General features: G+C 42.7%; 1 protein-coding gene across 1 annotated transcript in view; it reads right to left on the reverse strand.

Annotated features, from left to right (window-relative positions):
• Positions 1 to 781: 781 nt before the first annotated feature.
• Positions 782 to 18,338, reverse strand: part of LOC117525559 (N-alpha-acetyltransferase 15, NatA auxiliary subunit-like) — a 51,333-nt gene continuing 33,776 nt past the window's right edge. Inside the window, 19 exon segments of the mRNA XM_034187436.1 lie at positions 782 to 2,351; positions 4,306 to 4,403; positions 5,337 to 5,480; positions 5,576 to 5,674; positions 6,356 to 6,464; positions 6,545 to 6,738; positions 6,904 to 6,976; positions 6,978 to 7,118; positions 9,192 to 9,320; positions 9,449 to 9,601; positions 9,713 to 9,882; positions 9,957 to 10,029; positions 12,637 to 12,743; positions 13,890 to 13,985; positions 14,103 to 14,222; positions 15,791 to 15,944; positions 16,171 to 16,305; positions 16,639 to 16,796; positions 17,522 to 17,626. Of these exon segments, the coding sequence (XP_034043327.1) occupies positions 2,154 to 2,351; positions 4,306 to 4,403; positions 5,337 to 5,480; positions 5,576 to 5,674; positions 6,356 to 6,464; positions 6,545 to 6,738; positions 6,904 to 6,976; positions 6,978 to 7,118; positions 9,192 to 9,320; positions 9,449 to 9,601; positions 9,713 to 9,882; positions 9,957 to 10,029; positions 12,637 to 12,743; positions 13,890 to 13,985; positions 14,103 to 14,222; positions 15,791 to 15,944; positions 16,171 to 16,305; positions 16,639 to 16,796; positions 17,522 to 17,626 (2,456 nt within the window). The 3' untranslated portion in view covers positions 782 to 2,153.

Below are 18,338 nucleotides of genomic sequence, written 5' to 3' on the forward strand. Positions count from 1 at the left end.
TTCATGAATTAAAACTCGGCAGCCAGCTGTCCGTTTACAGGTTAAAGGACCGTATGAGACAGGTGGACTGTTTATTTTAGCAATCAGCACCTTGGCCTATCACAAGGGTACATACAAGGGCCACACCCTTTGAAGGCTGCATTTGTGGGCCATGGTCAATGTATGATGCCTTCTTTCCCCCAAAACAAGATACAACAGAAGTATCCTTCAAGACCCAAAACAATCCAGAGAGTCAGTGCTGGCATTTTTTTTTTTGTGTGTGTGTGCCAATTTTGGACTCATATGTACACTTATCAAGTAATATTTGTAGTAAGTGATAATTAAACTGTGGTTACACCCACTGCGCTCTCGCTTGTTACACACAGCTGTCATGGTTGACAGGTGAAGGGGAGTAGGGGCGGTGAAAGCTAATGATGCAGCAACAAAACGCCACAGTGGCTGGAGCGTCTTGCAGAAAGGTCGGTTTGGTCCCTGCGGTCTCAAAAGGCGAGAGCTTCATAGGAGGCAGCCTTCCAAGGATGCGGCCCCTGAGAGGTGACACTACCATCATGTGGACGACATGATGCTGCAGCGGACTTTACGACTACGATACATTAATAAACACCACCCCCCCACCACCCCCGACAATTTGAAGTATCAGCACAACTAAACCCAGAAGTGTCCAAAAGGTTTCATGGATGTCCCAACTTCACCTTTGCAAGTTGTATGATTTGGAATCAACGATAATCATACATTTTTGGGGAGCCTTTAACACAAATATACAAATGTCAAAAATGGCAAGTTTTTCCTTTTAATTTTAATACAAAAATCCAGATATCATACATCATCTCAGATTTCATCTTTCACATTAGAACCCAAATTGGAGGAAAAAGGAGAGAAAAGAGATTAATGGGGGTTTAAAAAGGAAAAAAGCGAGAAAACAAACCTAAAGGATTGTGGGTGCTTGACTTGTGATGTTTTCACTTCTGTCACCTCAGGCAGTGGGCTCTAATCCTGAACTCTGACCTGTGGAGGAACCTGTTTTTTTTTTTTGTTTTTTTTTGCGACGAGTCGTGCGAAATGGGATGTGGCGGAAGCTCGTTTCCATGACGACTGGCAGACTCAACACACCCACACGTGTGCAGACTAACCCCAATTCCAACAGTCACAACAGCAACGACAACAAGTGACGGCCAGGAGGCGCCGTGCATGTGTCCGTCTAAAAATCGTTTCACGGCTCCGTCGTGTACAGGAGAAGCGCCTGTGGTATTGCTAAATGGCTATCAAACGTTGACGAGGTAAAAAAAACAAAAAAAAACAGCAGTGTATTTGGACTGGAGCGCAAACAGACATGACAGTTTTTCGTTTTTAAGTTGTGTGCTACAAGATGCTCCAGGACGAGACAAGATCACATTCCCCCACGTAAACCGGGAACCGTGAGCGAAGCACCGCTGAGGTCTGGCTCCAGCGAGGCAGCCTCCTCAGCACCGTGCTGTTTAGCGGTGTGCAGATGAGCGATACAGCAGAAACCGATGCAGCCGGATGTCCTTCTGAGTCTACGTTGGGTCCTCGATATGTTGTTCCCACTCAGCTTCCTACAGATCTGAGAGAAACCAGATCCACTCAGCTCAGTCTCCTGTTAGCCAGTGACAGCTGGGTCTCATTTTCTTAGAAATTTTTTTTTTTATTAAAATAACGGGTTTGAAGAAAAAAAAAAAGCATGTGTCAGAGCAGCACTAAGTCAAACTCGAGTGGTTGCTGTTAAAGTTCTTCAGTATCTCCAAGAAAATTGACTTGTGTCTGTCCATCTTCGTCTCAACAGTTTGCCAATAATCACTTTTTATTTTCGTATTCCGTATTGTCACATCTATTAAAAAGAAAGAAGAAGAAGAAAAAAAAAGTAAAAATGGCCATTTTGTTGTCGTCTATCGTCCTCTTTCCCCCCCTTTTCCCCACAAATATACACAACCACACACACAGGCACACAAAGTCCTGTTTGTCACCATGTGGGAGCGAGCCAAGTCATGCCAGGTCAGACCCAGTTAAGCCGAGCCAAAGAATGAAAACATCCCTACTGCGTCTCGTCTCTGGCTCCATGAAATGGCTGCCAAGCGTACCACAAGGCTCCTTACAAGGCCCAATTCCATTTCTAAACCGCCGCTGATCCGTCACGCTCACATCTCATTGGCTAGCTCCTCCATTTCCGTGGAAACGTCTCCGTTGGCGATCTTTGTGTTCTCCTCATAGCCTGGCGGCATGAAAGCTAGCGTGTAAGGGTATAGCTTGTGACACTCGGCGCGATACGACTCGGCGCGATCCTTGCAGTCACCCAGCAAGCCGCTCCGAAGACTCTCCAAGACGTCTGTGCAAATCTGAAAGATGGTTGGGTGGGGGGGACAAACATTTCCAAAATCACTGAATGTCTTTTGACTTTATTTACATCAATCATTAAGAAACAAACACTACGATAAATCTGTCTGCAGCAGAAAATTCAAGGGAGAAACAAGTGAGGGAAGCCACCAACACTGACAACACAATGTGTTACAGGCTGCTGAGGCTATGATTGGAGAAACTGTGAAACTTCTGTTTCCTCACTCACAGCTTCAGGGTGGAGAACAGAGAAGGACTTCAATCTACGAAAACAGGTCAAGTCCAGATGCGAGTCTCCAAACCACCACTGAAACTGTTTTCAGGAAAACCCTTCTGTTGTAATCCACCGTGAGGCTGTGTGACTGCTGACGCAACGGAGAAAATGCGCACTACGGACAGATTCTACAGTCACAGCTTTATTAGACTTGTGTGATGAAACCTGGCGATAACCATCGCGTTCATTTTAAGTCTTATTTCACTACGAGGTCTGTGAGAAAAGTATCCGACCTTTTTATCGGATTTTTTATTGTCAGTGAAATGGTTGAGAGACTGCTGCTTTGCTCCATGAATTTTTTTTCAGAAACTGTTAGAGATAGCCAGTTGGAAACCATTAGAAAGATTCAGATGGATTTCGGTGAAGATTCTGTCAGTATCACACGGATTAAGGACCATTAAAACTGGATTAAAAACGGCCCATGGCGACGGAGGGCGCACCGCGCCCCGAGCGGCCATCGACAGGCTGGAACGAGCAGATCACTTCCAAATTTAAGGCTCTGTTGATGCGGGACGTCATGTGACTAGCAGAGAAGTTTCAGAAGAGGTCGGGATCAGCACTTTATCAGCACATTCCACTGTTAAAGGAGATTTTGTAATGAAAGACGTGCGGACTGATTTGCCCGTCGGGACGCAGCCGCTCACAGCCGCTGGACAAACAACACCTCCGTGTTGGAAGTCTCACAGGACAAGTAGGAACATGCCCAGCTGTTAAACAATTTCTCGGATACTCACTAGACTGAAAAGCCATCGAAAGCCGTCTGAATCTTCTGAATGGTTTCCAACACGGAGGTGTTTTTTTTTTTTTTTTTTTTTTGCGCGCAATGAGCGGCTCCGTGCCGACGTGCGAAATCCTCCGCACGTCTTTCATTACAAAATCTCCTGTAACAGTGGAATGTGCAAAAGTGCTATGTCCAGCTCTCTTGCCATTTCTGTGGTAGTCACGCGATGTCCCGGATCAACACAGCGTTCAGTTTAGAAATGATCTGGTCGTTTCAGCCTGTCAATGGCCGCTCGGTGCGCAGCGCACCCTCCGCCGCTGTGGGCCGTCTTTAAAAAGGTTTTAACACTCCTTAATCCGTGTGACGCCGACAGAATCTTCACCGAAATCCATCTGAATCTTTCCAATGGTTTCCAACTGGCTGTCTCTAACAGTTTCTGAAAAAAATTCATGGAGCAAAGCGGCAGCCTCTCAGCCATTTCACTGACAATAAAAATCAGACGAGGGGGGTGGACCAGTGCTCACTCAAAGCCTGCCCACAGGCGAATGACGCAACCGACAGGTGTGAAAAAACTCACGTATGCGCACGAAGGTTCAAGCTTGTCTGATGCAAGCGCACATGATTCAAATCCATATAGTTTTTGGAAAAATAAAAAGGTCGGATAGTTTTCTTACAGACCTCGTATTTTTGTTTTGCTGTTTTTCAATAAGTTGTCATTAAAAAAATACTGTAATTACACAAAATTGGTTCATTTGCATTTATTTGAACATTTTAAAATTCCGTGCCAATAATTCTAGTCCGGGCTGGATGTGCCGCGTATCATCTGTGACTGAGATCACAAGATAAAATAATTAAATCAGAAATCAATCAATCAATGGAATCAGTTTTCCTCAAGGTGGTGTCGACACTACAGACTTTTTAACGACCCGTAGTCGTGGTTTGTATTCCCGTGATTCCGTACCTGGATGTTTCTGTTGTCGAGCGACTCATCCAGCGCTGTAGCCAGCTCCATCGCCTTCGTTTCCGTCGACGAATCCAGATACACCATCATCTTCGCCGCTGCAGGAGGACAGCAGAGCGCCCGTAAGCACAAGCAAGCACGTGCACGTGTGTTTGTACGATTCAGTGTAACGCCTATAACACACTACACACAGCACGGTTGCACCACGTTGGACACATATGTCACACGCAACAGTCGCGCTGTGTTTGTGGTGTGTCAGTGCACAATCTATCCATGCGCGTTTTTAAAATTCAATCTTTTTCCACGTTTTGTGTTTGAGGGGTTTTTTTTTGGCTTTCTTTCTGCTTTCTTTTATTAGGACTGTATGCGGTTATGTACATTTGTGGGGAAAAGAGGACGACGACAAACTGGCTATTTTACTTTCTTTTTTTTTTTTTCTTTTGGGCACTCGACAGCACCTGCCTGAAACATTTTAATATATACACATGTATGTTCAGTACATGAAGATGTACCACCAACTTTGTCATTTTTAATTTGTACAATCCAGAGTTTGAGATATATAATAATAATTATTATATTATACTTATTTATATGAGTCTTTCCCAGGACTTAAACCACTTAACAAAATAAACTAGTAATAAACATCAAAAATAAAAAGTGCACGTCAACAATGCACAAAAACCTTAAATAGAACTGTTGATAATACAGAAAAAAAGACACGATTTATATTCCTGAGTGACTTTAAATTTGGGTTTTATCTCTTCACGAGGCATTTTTTTTTTGTTTGTTTAGCAGGCGAAACATACGCTGAAGAACACAGGACATGTTTCATGTTTTGTCATCACACAAAGTCCAGTTCGTCTATATAGCTGCGTCCGTTCTCTGGAGGGAACATTTCACGCAACTTAACACACGCTTCTGGGACGTGTCCCTCATGCTGCCCGTGTGTAATCTGGATGCCTAAATGGAAATCAAGCAGTGACGCGAGTGTGACGCTTGCTGTGTGTTTCAGGGCCAACAGCGAGGCGTACCAGCCAGTCGGTGCGGTATGGAGTTGGAGTGCTTGGCGAGGTAGGCCTGGTTGAAACTCTTAGCGTTGCTGTCTCCAAACAGCCTGGCAATCTCCTGCTTCAGTACAGTTCGGACCACCTCTGGGAGATCCTTGCTCTCAGAGACTAGGAAGAGAGGAAAGAAAGAAAAAAACCACGTCTTTAAAGGAAGTGTCTGCGGTGCAACAGTTTAGAGATGGTGAAATAACCACCAGACTTACCTCCTCTAAAGAAGCGCACTAGACACTGGTGTAGCCACGGATGGTCCTGATCAATGGTCAATGCTCTTTTCACCGACTGCAGCATCAACAGGTACTTCTCTGAAGAAGCAAAGCAGAATACAGATGGTTCAGGGTTGGCAAAAAGTCCTAAGACAGTGTGAATGACAAGAACAAGATGAGACCAGAGTGCACACCTCTGCCCAGAAACCACATTCTAACCTTCAATCGACAATCAAGAGATACAGATCATAGACCAATGAGGTGGAACACAGTCAGTTGAGAGTTCTTTTGCTTAAAAACAACCCCCATGGTCCACATAATCCTTCAGAGTCCTCCAACTGTTCATAGCAGGCCCCGGAACCTTATCTAAAGTACACATATGTTGGGCAATACTTTCATCCTGACCTTGGCCTCGATGACTCACCTTTGTTTCTGATTGCTGACCTACGATCCTGACACTTGTCCCGAGATCCCGACTGCTGACCTTCTGATCCTGAACATCCATATTCTATCATGTTCCCGACTGATCCTGAATAACAGGAGCCATACCAGAAATGTAACCGGTTCCTCTTTGACCAATACTCAGGCCGTAGTTTCGTTCAAACTGGTTCATTTCATTTTTGTGTAAACCCTCTAATTTATATATTTAGAAAAAGGTCTAAGATCAGATGACCTCCTGGACGTGGGTGACAGCTGTACAGAACAGAACCGCCTCCAAATCTGATGTGAGTATTGTTTAAATCATTTTCATACAGAAACCACCGGTGGTGAAACAACAACCTTTTCTGAAGTAGATCTCAAACGCCAGCAGGTGTGTCTCGATTTTATCTTTGACCAGCTGTTTGAGAGGCATCAGGAATTTGACGGCTTCTTCCAGTGGATTTTCTACCTGTAAGCAAAGAAGATCGAGGACCTTAAAAAAACAAAAACTTCAAAAATGTTCCTTTCACTTCATCACATTTACGGTACCTTGACCAGTTTTTCGGGAATGAGCTCCTCCTTGGGCCCTCCGATCTCCTCGTCGTCATCCTCCTTCTTCTTCTTCTGGTTCTTCAGCTGCTTCTCCTTCTCTGCATTCTTCTTCTCCTCTTCCAGCTGGGCTTTTTTCTGGGCTCTCCGCTGCTTGTTCCTCAACTTTTTCAGCTCCTTGTCAGAGAGGTTAGCTGAGGGAAACGAGGAGTGACGTCAAAAAAGCACACGAAAGACAAACATGGAAAGCAATGGAAGCCAGAAAATTCCAAGTGACTTAAGATCAGAGTTCACTTTAATTGCGAAGAAACGATCCTCCTGGAACCGTTGTAACTGTCCACGCCCTTGCTGTCACTCACCGGTATCGGCCTGCAGCTCCTTGTTGTCGTCAGTCAGCGGATTGTCGTGGAGGCTCAGATACATCTGGATGGCGGGTGATGGCGGCCTTGCAGTAGAAAGGATGCATCCGAAGAACATCCTCCAGCTTCAGCAGGTCCACATATGAACGAAGCGTCATCTTCCTCATACAGTAGGTGTGGAAGTCAAACTGGTCATCTGTGATCTCCACAAAATGCTGGGAGGAGAGAGTGGATGGTGAAGTTCATCAATTAACACGCGAGACGTAAGGAGATAAAGAATTTTATTCTGAAAACCACCCAGTACAACCAGTCTCATTCATTCATGGACCAGTGGTCCTCAGCAGCTTCACTAGAGAGGTTGAAGGTCTCTGAAGATCATTAGTGGTGGCAAATCATACTCGTCCAGCAAAGATGAGGACATACTTACCAGAGCTAAAGGTTTTCGAGGAGTTACCGCATGTGGAATGTATCATTACTCATACCAGACAGACATAACGTTAACAACTCATTCATTTTCTATCAAACAAGTGTTTTATTATGTTCTAAGTTTTACTCTTTTTATTGCCTGCTGTAATTTTATTATTTGTAATTAATTTAGTTATTATTGGGCATAACCTGGTGCCCTCTTTTGTACAGCACTTTGACTGCTGTCATTTTAAATGTGCATTAGAGATAACGTTTGACTTGAGTTCTGCTCAGTCCACACTCCCCTATCCTCAGGGAAATAACTGGGGAATCTCAAAGTGCTCCCCAACCACCCAAGAATGACCTGGGTCTTCATTGGGGTCTGAAAGACTTCCCTAGGGAGAAAACCAGAGGGTATCCTCCCAAGATGCCTGAACCATCTCAGCCGGCTGCTTTCGATGTGAAGAAGCAGCTGCTCAGAGTCCCTCTCAGACATTCAAGCTTCTCACCCTGTCCCTGAGTGTAAGCCCAGATACTCGATGGAGCAACCTCATTTCCATCACTTTCATCAGTGACCTCATTCTTTCGTTCATTACCCAAAGTTCCAGTGGTGGGAACAGTTCCGCTAATTATCGAAGCTAATGTTTAGCGGATTAGCTTTCTAGATAACTTTGAAAACCATCAGCGGACCAATTAGCTTCCAATAAATTTAGTTCTGATAACTTTTAGACTGCTAACATATTTTTGCAAGCATAGTGAATAAACCTAACAATTAAAAACATTTGTAAAATCTGAAATCAAAGATTTTAGTGCCTGTCTGCTACATGATTTGTAGCAGACAGACAGCCATGAACGGTAGAGCACTATCCTCTGCAGGCAGATGAGAACTGACTACCAGAGAGAACCGAAGGAAGAGGGAGGAGAGAAAAAAAAAGAATTCTCCTCACACCATTCAGACCTGCCTGTTATTTCAGCGGAGTCTTGCATAGGCAGACAGTTTTGACTTATGGTTATAATTTTAAGCAAACCAATTCCGGACAAGTTACTGAAATGAACATCACATCTGTCGTTTTACAAAGTGAAAAAATCAGCTATATGTTTAAGATTTAAATTAATGCACTAATTTTGAAGGTTTTAGCATTTAGACACATACCGCATTGCATCATGGATACATTAGTTTCCTGACGTCAATGATTGGCTCCAGACTACAGTGAAATGACTGGCAAGTCTGTATGGTGTGAAAAGAAATTATCTTTTTTCCTCTCTCCTTTCTCTCTGATCACCAGGTCTCTTTTGCTGAGAGAATGCCGGTCTGAGACAGAAGTGCTGACTCGTTGTGTTAGTAGCTGCCGTGTACTGAAGTCAATACTGAAAGTTATCGGTTTAGCTTTTATCTGTAACTTCCGATAAATTTTTTCTTTTTTTTTTTTAGGGATTTATCGGTTTAGCTTTATAAAAGTTAACTTTTCAGTTAGCGGATTAACTGTTATCAAAGCTAACTTTTTGGTTAGCTGTGCCCACCACTGCAGAGTTCCTAACCACAGGTGAGGATAGGTGTGTGAATAGAGAGTCTCGCCTCTTTCTTCACCATGATGGTCCAGTCCATCATCTGCAGGACCTCAGATGCAGCCCCAATCTGTCTGATTGTTTCTTTAAATTAACAGAAATAAATAGCACTGTAGCACTGGGATATGCAGTTACTCAAGCAGTGAACACTGACTGCTGAAATGATTAGTGGTAATAAGCAGCACAATATTTCAGATGGGGCTCACATTTTAATAAAATTGTTGAGCAATAACAGATCTACAAGTGTCCCTGGACAGTGTCCGGAAACAATCCATGTGATGCTAATCGAGGTATAATTCTCGAGTGGAAGGACTCACCCTTTCAATCTCATGGCACTTCTTCAGGGCTTCCCCAAACTTGTTCATAGCTTTGTACGCGAGTGCACACTCCGTCTGGAACCACATGCACTGCATCTCATTCAAGTTCTCCACTGCCGATGCCCCCTCCTGACCAGATACAAAACAGTGAGCTCAAGCAGAAGAGACAACGGAATCATCAAATCATTAGGAAGTTGCGGTGTTTTCCTCAGTTTGTTCTAATTTTTTTCTCTACACGGCCACAATAGTTTCCGCACCCGCGTGAACTTGGAGCACATTTCCTCGGCCTCTTTGATCATGCCAGCCTTCAGCATGTACTTAGCGCACTTGGAGTTGATGAATCTGTCGGCTGTGTCCAGAGCCTGGGCTTCGTCCATCCACTGAGCCGCCTCTCGGATGTTCCCAGCATGCTGCAGGGGTGAAAGGTAACAAAAAAAAAAAAAAAACAACCGTCACAGTAGGCTAGCTCTGAGGAACGCTCCATGGTAACACACAGTGGTACAAAGGTGCAGCTGTACTACCTTGTAAATTTTGGCCTTGACAAGGAAGAGCTCGATAAGCGTTGGCGTACTCTCGATGGCCGTGTTGATGTATTCCAGAGCCAGAGTCTGCTGACCAATCATATCATAGTGCTGTGCCAGGAAGTACTGCACCCAGAGCAAGGTGGTTGGCGGCTCCTCCTTCACGTCATCTGCGACGGTACAAACAAACTTGCTAAGTTCTTACTCTTATGCGTTTATTCAATTGTCTACTGAACTTACTCACCATTCTGGTTGAACATTCTACAAGTTTTTAAGGAAATTTCATAGCTGACCACCAACTCCTCTATTATTGCCACCTGCAGACAGACACAGGAAGAACAGTTAGTAGCATTTTGGGAGTGAATTTTCAGTGGGAAGTTAACACATTAAGAAAGTGAAGCAATTTCAAACCACAGTCCACCTTGATAATGCTGATCTTTGAGTCAAGAGACGCCAGATCTTATAAAAAGTCAGAAGATAAACGCAGAGTGTCAATACATTCTCTGCAAGTGCTGAATCACGGGTCCAGCAGCTGACCTTCAGCTTAAACTGTAACATCTACAAGCCTGCCCCCCATGAACTGTAGTTTGTGACGTCTTTTTTGTCATTTGGCTTAAAGTGTCCTGCCCACCACGTACTCATGATATCACGTTTAAAGACCATGATGTGGACACGGCCTGTGCACTGCAAGGGAAAGCCTGCCAAAAAAGATTACCATATTTTCCAGAGTATAAGACACATTTATTTTTGAAATGTCAAACCCCCCCCCCCCCCCCAAAAAAAACTTGTGGTTTCAGAATTTACCAAAAATAATGATGACAGACAGACACCCAGGTTTGCCCAATGGATTCAATGTGTTTTGTGTTCAAGTGGACAGAGGACGGGTTTGACGGACACAGAGGACGTGTTCGGCTTAACGGACATCAAAGCCTCTGGTGTGTGCAAAGATGACAAGAACAAGATGAGTGCATTAAAGTATCTTTTTGACATTACTAGTTTTGAAAGCAAGCTTAAAGTCATCTTTCTTGACAGAGGCTCTGTGACTTTTACTCTGGAAAACACTGTATGAATAAAGGATTCGACTGCAGCTGAAGAGGAAGAATGTCTGCAGTCATGTCATCTTGACCGCATCCTGGCAGTTTCGGCAGCAGTCCGGCGGGATTCGTGTTGCGCCCGTAGATCACCAAGAATACACGACTCTGCAAGTTGCTGTCACAAAACCAACAAGACGGTGACGGGATGAATCAATACATCATCCCAATCACCATTTTTTGGGACATAAAAAAAAAAAACCTACAGCACTGCACTCAGAGTGCAAACCTCCACCAACACTAGTTTCCAATTCCACCAAACTTTTTCCTTGGAAAAAAGATTCAAAGTCAAAGTCCTGTTAGAAGTAACTGTTCATAAAGTAAATTAGATGTGATCAAATGTCAGGAGTACATATTTAGTTCTTGAATCTTTTGTTTGTGGTGTCAGGTTTCTTTTGTTTTTCAACTTTTTCAGTTTCTGAATTCTTTTTCATATAACTGTCACAGAACATTGGTTATCTCTGCTGTGCACAATTTGTCATTGCTTTTTGGCACTTGTTTATGACTGATAACTGGAAGACAAAATCAGGCATAAAATTGGAACCTCCATTCGATTTTGGTGGTGTAGGCAAATCAGTAACAGAAAAATGGGAGTGATTGAGGCTCTTTTGATTGAGATATAATGTAAAATATACATATTAATGGGGCTTTCAATGTTAAATTTAAATGGCCACAAAAGCCACAATCTGGATCAGATCCAGATCAAACTTTGTCAGGTGATAGCGAGTGCCAGTCTGCACCTCACTTTCAAATATGTGACTGATTGGGGTATGTTTGATTAAGATATAATGTAAAATATACATTAAATTGGGTTTTCAATGTTCATTTAAATTGCCACAAAATCTGTATTCTGGATCAGATCCAGATCAAAAATTGTCAGTCGATAAAGGATACCACGCTACATAACGCTCTCAGGTAAGAGAAATTTCATCTTTCTGACAGTTATGGATTTTTGAACATTTGTTCCATGTTAATCGATAAGGATTTTTCCCAACATTGACCTCTGACCTTGAAAATTAAATCAGTTCTTGCCTATCATGATATAAATCTTCGGTAAAAATTTCAAAATGATATATGAAAAACTGTGGGCTCTAGGCTGTTCACAAATAAACAGACAAATAAACAATCAATCAAACAGGGGCAAAAACATAACCTCTGCCCAACTTCGTTAGCGGTGTTAAAAACTCCCGTCGATGAACCCAACAAATACCGCTGCACGTTGCTAAGACGCCACAGTCTCGACTGCAACGACATGTAAACAAAATCCACATTGCAATTCTCCATTTCGACTGCGGTCAAACTAAACCAGTTCTTGGCTTTATTCAGAGCTGGGCATTTTCAGTTTATTTGAACCTGTCCTCCTATTGATGTGTGTATTTTCTGATTATTGGCCTCCTGTGTGGCTCCAACATAGGAGACACACACGTTTTCCCACCAGTGCACCATGGGAGTTCTGCAAGTAGGCCTGAACATGCAACATCTAAAATTAGCTCTGGAGCCTGCATCACGTCTATTTTAAGAAATGTATCCCACACACCGTTTTGGACATTACAGCGAATGGTGCCACAAATCCAGTTGGACTATGTTTTATCTTGTTTATTTTGTGACATGGACTCTAAACATCTTTACAATAACAAAAAAAAAAAACTCCAGCTATATTTCTATAACTAACCCTTTCTATGAGAAAACACTAGAGTTTAATTTTCCTACATCGCCAAATGTGATTTTTATGGAAAATCATTTCAGATAATTGTTTTCTTCTCATAAAAATAAATAAATAATACAGTGACTAGATGCTGCACACAGACTCTGTGTTGCAGAACATTTGGTCACCTTTTCTTTGTCATTGTACAGTGATTTGAGGGTGGTGAAGACGGGCGGGCAGCCTTTACTGAAGTTCATCCTCAGGTACTTGTCCAGACATTCTCGGAACTTCATACCTGCAGAGAAAAGGAACAACACCAGAGAGATCGTAAGCGTTTATACGTCGTTGTCTTCTCTCTGGCATGATATTCACCCGGGCAGTATGAAGATGTCACCGATCTGCAGAGAGGCTGTGCCTTCGTGAGGCTGCATTCATCGCCTCACACAAGCACCAAGTGCCATTATATGTTTTTTATTATTATTATTATTATTATCATCATCTGTGCAGCAAATACATACATACATATATAGTCAATAATACACACACATACAATCAATTCCCTGAACCCACGAGCAGTTCGGAGTCAGTTCTCGCTCCCAAGTTTCATTTTCACTGCACCTGCATGTCTTGCACCTCTATGAACACAGCACAATCATGACAACATGTAGAAAACTCAAAAATGTGTTTTGTGCATAATAACACAGATACAATATCAAAAACACACAACATCAAGTTCTAAAAGTTGAAAAAAGATGGAGTCCATATAGATACTCAATATTTTTCCAAGTGCCCAGAAATATGACAAACATTGTAGGGAAAAAAGGGAACATCATGTGCTCTACACTTTTACTCCTATTATTTTACTTTGTCCTTCCCACCATGTCACGCGACTGTCGACTTCAGCAGTCATTTAGCCCGAGAACAGCAGGTTTTTTTTGTTGTTGTTGTTTTTAATAGAATCTGGAGAAAGTTTGTTTTTAGTGAAATTGTAAATAAGACAGAATAAAATGATTGTGAAGAAAAAAAACAAAACAAAATCAGATTTAATCACAGATTTGGTATTTTTGTTTAATGGAAAAAATAAAATAAATGCACATTTGTTCATGAACTGTTGGAAATCTGAAAATCTGATGATAATTTCTGTTTGTGGCTTTGATAAACAGTGTAATTTCTGAAATGTTTATTTTTCATTTTAAAGAAAACATGCCTTTCAAACCTGTCAGCAGATTGTTTGTTTGAGGGGGTTAAAACTATCTCTTCTGACAAGTTAAACTTGTTCAGAACTTAATCATCATCCTATTTTGCAAAAATGACATTGGCAGTGCATTTCTACCACTGTTCCTTTACAAATAATGATAAAAAAAAAAAAAAAAAAATCAATTTAATTAGTCAGTTTACCTATTGTAACAGTAGCAGAAGTAAAATGTATTATTGGCCTCACCAGATAAGAAATTAAGGGGCAGCCTTCGAGGAACCAATCCTTTTGGATATTTCTCCCAGGCTTCCTCATAAATCTTGTGCCGTTCTTCTGTGCTGCCTTAAAAACAAAACAGAATTCACAACTGTCAATTTCTACTAGCGCAATAACAAGCAAGTTATTTTTGACAATAGTGTTGTTTCTAAGAGCACCAAGAAGAAGAATAAGGTGTTGTACTGGGTTTAAGAGCCTTTTCCAAGCCGCTGTAGTAACACCAGTTCTCAGGGTTCCTCAGCTGTAGTCGATGGTAAACTTCTGTGGCTTCTTCCAGACGTTCTAGCTTCAACAACAACTCGCCTAAAGGAACAAGACACAAAGACGTCCAGTCAGAGCTGTTGCCCGCAGTTCCACTCTCACAGCTTCAGGCAACAAGTGAAACGTGCACAGCAACTACTGCTCCCGCCAACACTTTAAAGTCAGTGTTCCTGCAGAGCTCAACGTAAACATGATTGATGGGTTTTGTCAGGAAGTCAAACAATGTGCGTCCCATGAAGTGACGTACGTAAGGTACAAAGGACAGTGGCTCAGAATCATGATGATTAAACAAGACAGGTTTAGAAACATACACTGGTGCCACGTGCCCCTGCATTCAGCACAATACAGAACTGCCTTGAATCCTGGATTGCAACCACCCAGGCAGACAACTGGGCCAATCCCAACCTTTGAAAAGTAACAGTCAATCTGCAGCAGCCAAGTGAAACCTGCTGGATCACGCACAGAGAAATGCGCCACGTGTAAAAACACAGCAGACGTTCTCTCACAGTCCAAGTGTTCCTCCTCCTCAAAGTCTCCCAGGGTAGCCGGTCGTTTGACACAAAGTCCTTCCAGCTGTACGCAAGGATCCTCTAAAGAGACCCAGTATCCAAGTATCACAACCATACAGCAAGACAGGAAGAAGCAGGACTTGAAAGACTTGGACCTTCAATCTCCTCCAAAGACATAATTATCATCAAACATCTGTCGAGAGACCTCAGGACTCCATAAGCTCTTTCCAAGTGTCTCTCTCTGTCAAAGACTGAGGACCCAGAGACATGAACATCAATGCTCAGTTAAGAGAATCTCTCTCTAAAAGTTCAACAATTTCACTGTTTACAGATACACTTCTGATGGCTGAGTCAAGAAAGTCATTGAAAGGCTGGATCTTAGTATGGATCCAGAACAATCGCAAACCCAGACACGCCGATTCCTCACTCAGCTTCTCAAGTGCTGCAATCAGACTATCCATTGATTCAGTGAAGTCAAGGTTAATAAACCCTTCCCCACCAAGGGATCGTCCACCTGGAACATGCAGACTGATGATCTTGTTTAATCTCTGAGTGGAAGTCTGGTGTACAGTGGCAACAACACTTTTACAAACGGCAGAACACTCCCGAAACAAATTTACAAATCACAGATTCTGACGGAAATGAAATGTTTCAGGACTTGTAAAAGTGTTCTGGCGCTTGTACATTTCCTTCAAGACTTGTAAAAAGTATTCTACAGTTTGTAAATATGTTTTAGGACTTGTAAATGTGTTCTGCCGCTTGTAGATTTGCTTCGGGACTTGTAAACGTGTTCTACAGTTTGTAAATATGTTTCGGGACTTGTAGGAGTATTCTACAGTTTGCAAATATGTTTCGGGACTTGTAAAAGTGTTCTGCCGCTTGCAAGTTTATTTCAAGACTTGTATTTGTTTTAGGACTGGTAAAAATGTTCTGCAGTTTGTAAAAGTGTTTTGCAATTCTGATTTGCACTTCCCAGCCACCGTACTGGTGATTACACAATAAAACAATTTTATTTATTTATTTATTTCCCAGGTTCTAAATTCACACTGAAAACAAGAATAACGTTGAATTTCAGAGTAAAATTAACGCTCAGCTACTCGCCTCTCGTCTCTTCCACTGCCAATTTGTCACAGATCTGTTTCTCGTAGTTGGTGAGATGCTCCAGGGCTTCCTTGTGCAGGCCTGCTTCCCTCAGCACCTGGTTCTGGTACAGCAGCAGCTCGCTGTACTCGTAGTCCACTTTGTCTGGAGACGTCTAACACGAAGGGGAGACGGGACATGAGCTTGTTAACATTTTTCAACAGAGCAGAACATTTAATGGAGAAAAACTGAGCTGCACAGGAAAATGTGCAACAACCCGCACGTGCATTTCTCTGTTCACAGCAGCATGTTGCGTTACGTAGACGGCAAAAGGACAGGAAGCAGACTAGTCTTATCAGGACGAGAGTTGCGGCACTTATGCTATAACACATGTATCTCACCTGCTGTGTTTTTCTGAACTCTTCTATAATCTTTGCAGCCATTTCGTAGTCTTCCAGGAGATGGTAGGCGATGGCGTACCCAATCCAGGAGGCCCGCTGTGCTGGACGCAGCTGTAACAGCTGGTAGCGCGTCTCCTTCAGGGAAAATTAGTCAACAGATTTCCATTTATCCAGATGTTGAAGATCAGAAGCACAAAATTAGACAAAGCAGAGTCAGTGATTCTCTCACATGGAGAGAAACTGGATCTGTGGATAACGATAATTGAAATAAACTGAGGAGACATGACAGAGACAGCTGAGAAGTCAAAACGCAATAGGACCAATTTTGTTCTCTTCTTCCAGATGTTCGAGTGTGCGTCTCAATTTGATGCTTTTGAGTGCTATTCCCTATGCTGTGAGCTTCCCAAAACAGGGACATCGTAATGTTCTAAAGCGCCGTGCAACAGGAACAAACCGGTCAGTGCTCACCCTGTAACCCTCCAGGTCTCTCATCTGGATCTGCAGTAGAGACAGGTCCCGCAGAATCTGCAAGTTGTCCTTGTCCCACTTCAGAGCGTTACGGTAACACTTAATGGCTTCGTCGTACTTCTTGTCGGAGCGCTGCAGTAAGCCATATACGTGCCAGCCTGGGACACACCGCGAGTTAAGGAACACAAACACTTTTTTCACGCCGCACAACCTCATACACTCAAGAAGACATCAATGATAATGAGTGCTGTATTTACTGTCCCTCTCCTTGTGTCATGTGATCACTCCATTATGACTTGTGGTTGCTTCCTCTCATGTCTGGGTGCGGGTGTTTCCAGTCTGGTTTCAGAACACTCACAGAAGCTCATTTGGATTAAACACGACTGCACTTTTACTGCTGCAGTAAACATTGCGCCAGGGATCGAAAACTAGAGCCGCATAGTTCTCATCTTCCGTGACTGATCTACAAGTGAAACATAATTTACCGATTTGTGGGTTCTTGGCTTCGCAGACTTTGTTTTGTGAATGAGCGACATGTGGACTCTGTGTGTCAAGTTAACTGTAAGGTCACAGTCTTTTGGGGAAGGAGGCTCTGGGAAACGTGACCCAACATTTACTGAAGGCTATAATGATGTGATTTCTTCTCAGTGTCTGTGAAATATTTGTGTCTGAATAACGAATGGGGAGTAGATCGGTGTCATGGTCACTACCAGCCACGGCCCCAACGTTTGCTCACAAAAATGAAAAAAAAAAAAAAGATCATTAAAGGGGTCACATAGTGCAAAATGAGCAACAATGTAATATAATACAGTCACCATCCAAAAAGTGAAAAATACATTGATGTCCACCCAAAATCTGAATTCACTGACAAGTGTAAGGATACAGACATGACTCCTGAGGTCATTGCGTAGGCCTCGTCTGACCAGGTCGTACGCCTCTTCCTTCTTTCCCAGACAGTTCAGAGTTAAGCCCTTCATAGCCAGCGTCTCTGTGGTGAAGACAAGAGTCCATGTAGACATTAAGGGTTTGTTCAGACTATCCCCAAACTGGATTTATTTCAAATCTGATTTCACTGACTGAGTGTCCACATTACATATAATAAGTGACCAGATCTGATCTGTGCATCCTGTAGCAAGCACTGAGCCACATCGGTTGCTGTAGTATTGACACAGCACCCAGCAAGGCATGTGGGTGGAGTGACAAGTTTTGGGGAGACACAAGTAAATAAATCCGGCTGCCTCTCCAGCACATCCCTGCAAAGAGGACCTCACTGCTTGAAATAATCTTTCACTACTTACTGGAGCACTAAGAAAAATGACTGGAGCACAGAGTGAGACAGTGAAGCGGCACAGATTGTGCACTGCCAGGTTGTGTACATTTCTCAGCACACCTCTCATCATGTAAAAAGCATGAAAAGTACAACAAACAAAAAACATACCCAGAATCCAATCTGAGCATTCAGACCAAAACAGATTTGCAAAAAATGTCATTTGAGTCACATTTTTAAAAACTACCAGCACATGAGGCTTGAAACTTTGCAGAGTGTTCAAACTTGCAACATGGAAACAGATTCAAATCTGACATGCACATACGAGGTCTGTCAATAAAGTATAGGTCCTTTTTATTTTTTTCAAAAACTATATGGATTTCATTCATATGTTTTTACGTCAGACATGCTTGAACCCTCGTGCGCATGCGTG

The sequence above is a fragment of the Thalassophryne amazonica genome, chromosome 15 (assembly GCF_902500255.1).
Source record: "Thalassophryne amazonica chromosome 15, fThaAma1.1, whole genome shotgun sequence".
Lineage (NCBI taxonomy): Eukaryota > Metazoa > Chordata > Actinopteri > Batrachoidiformes > Batrachoididae > Thalassophryne > Thalassophryne amazonica.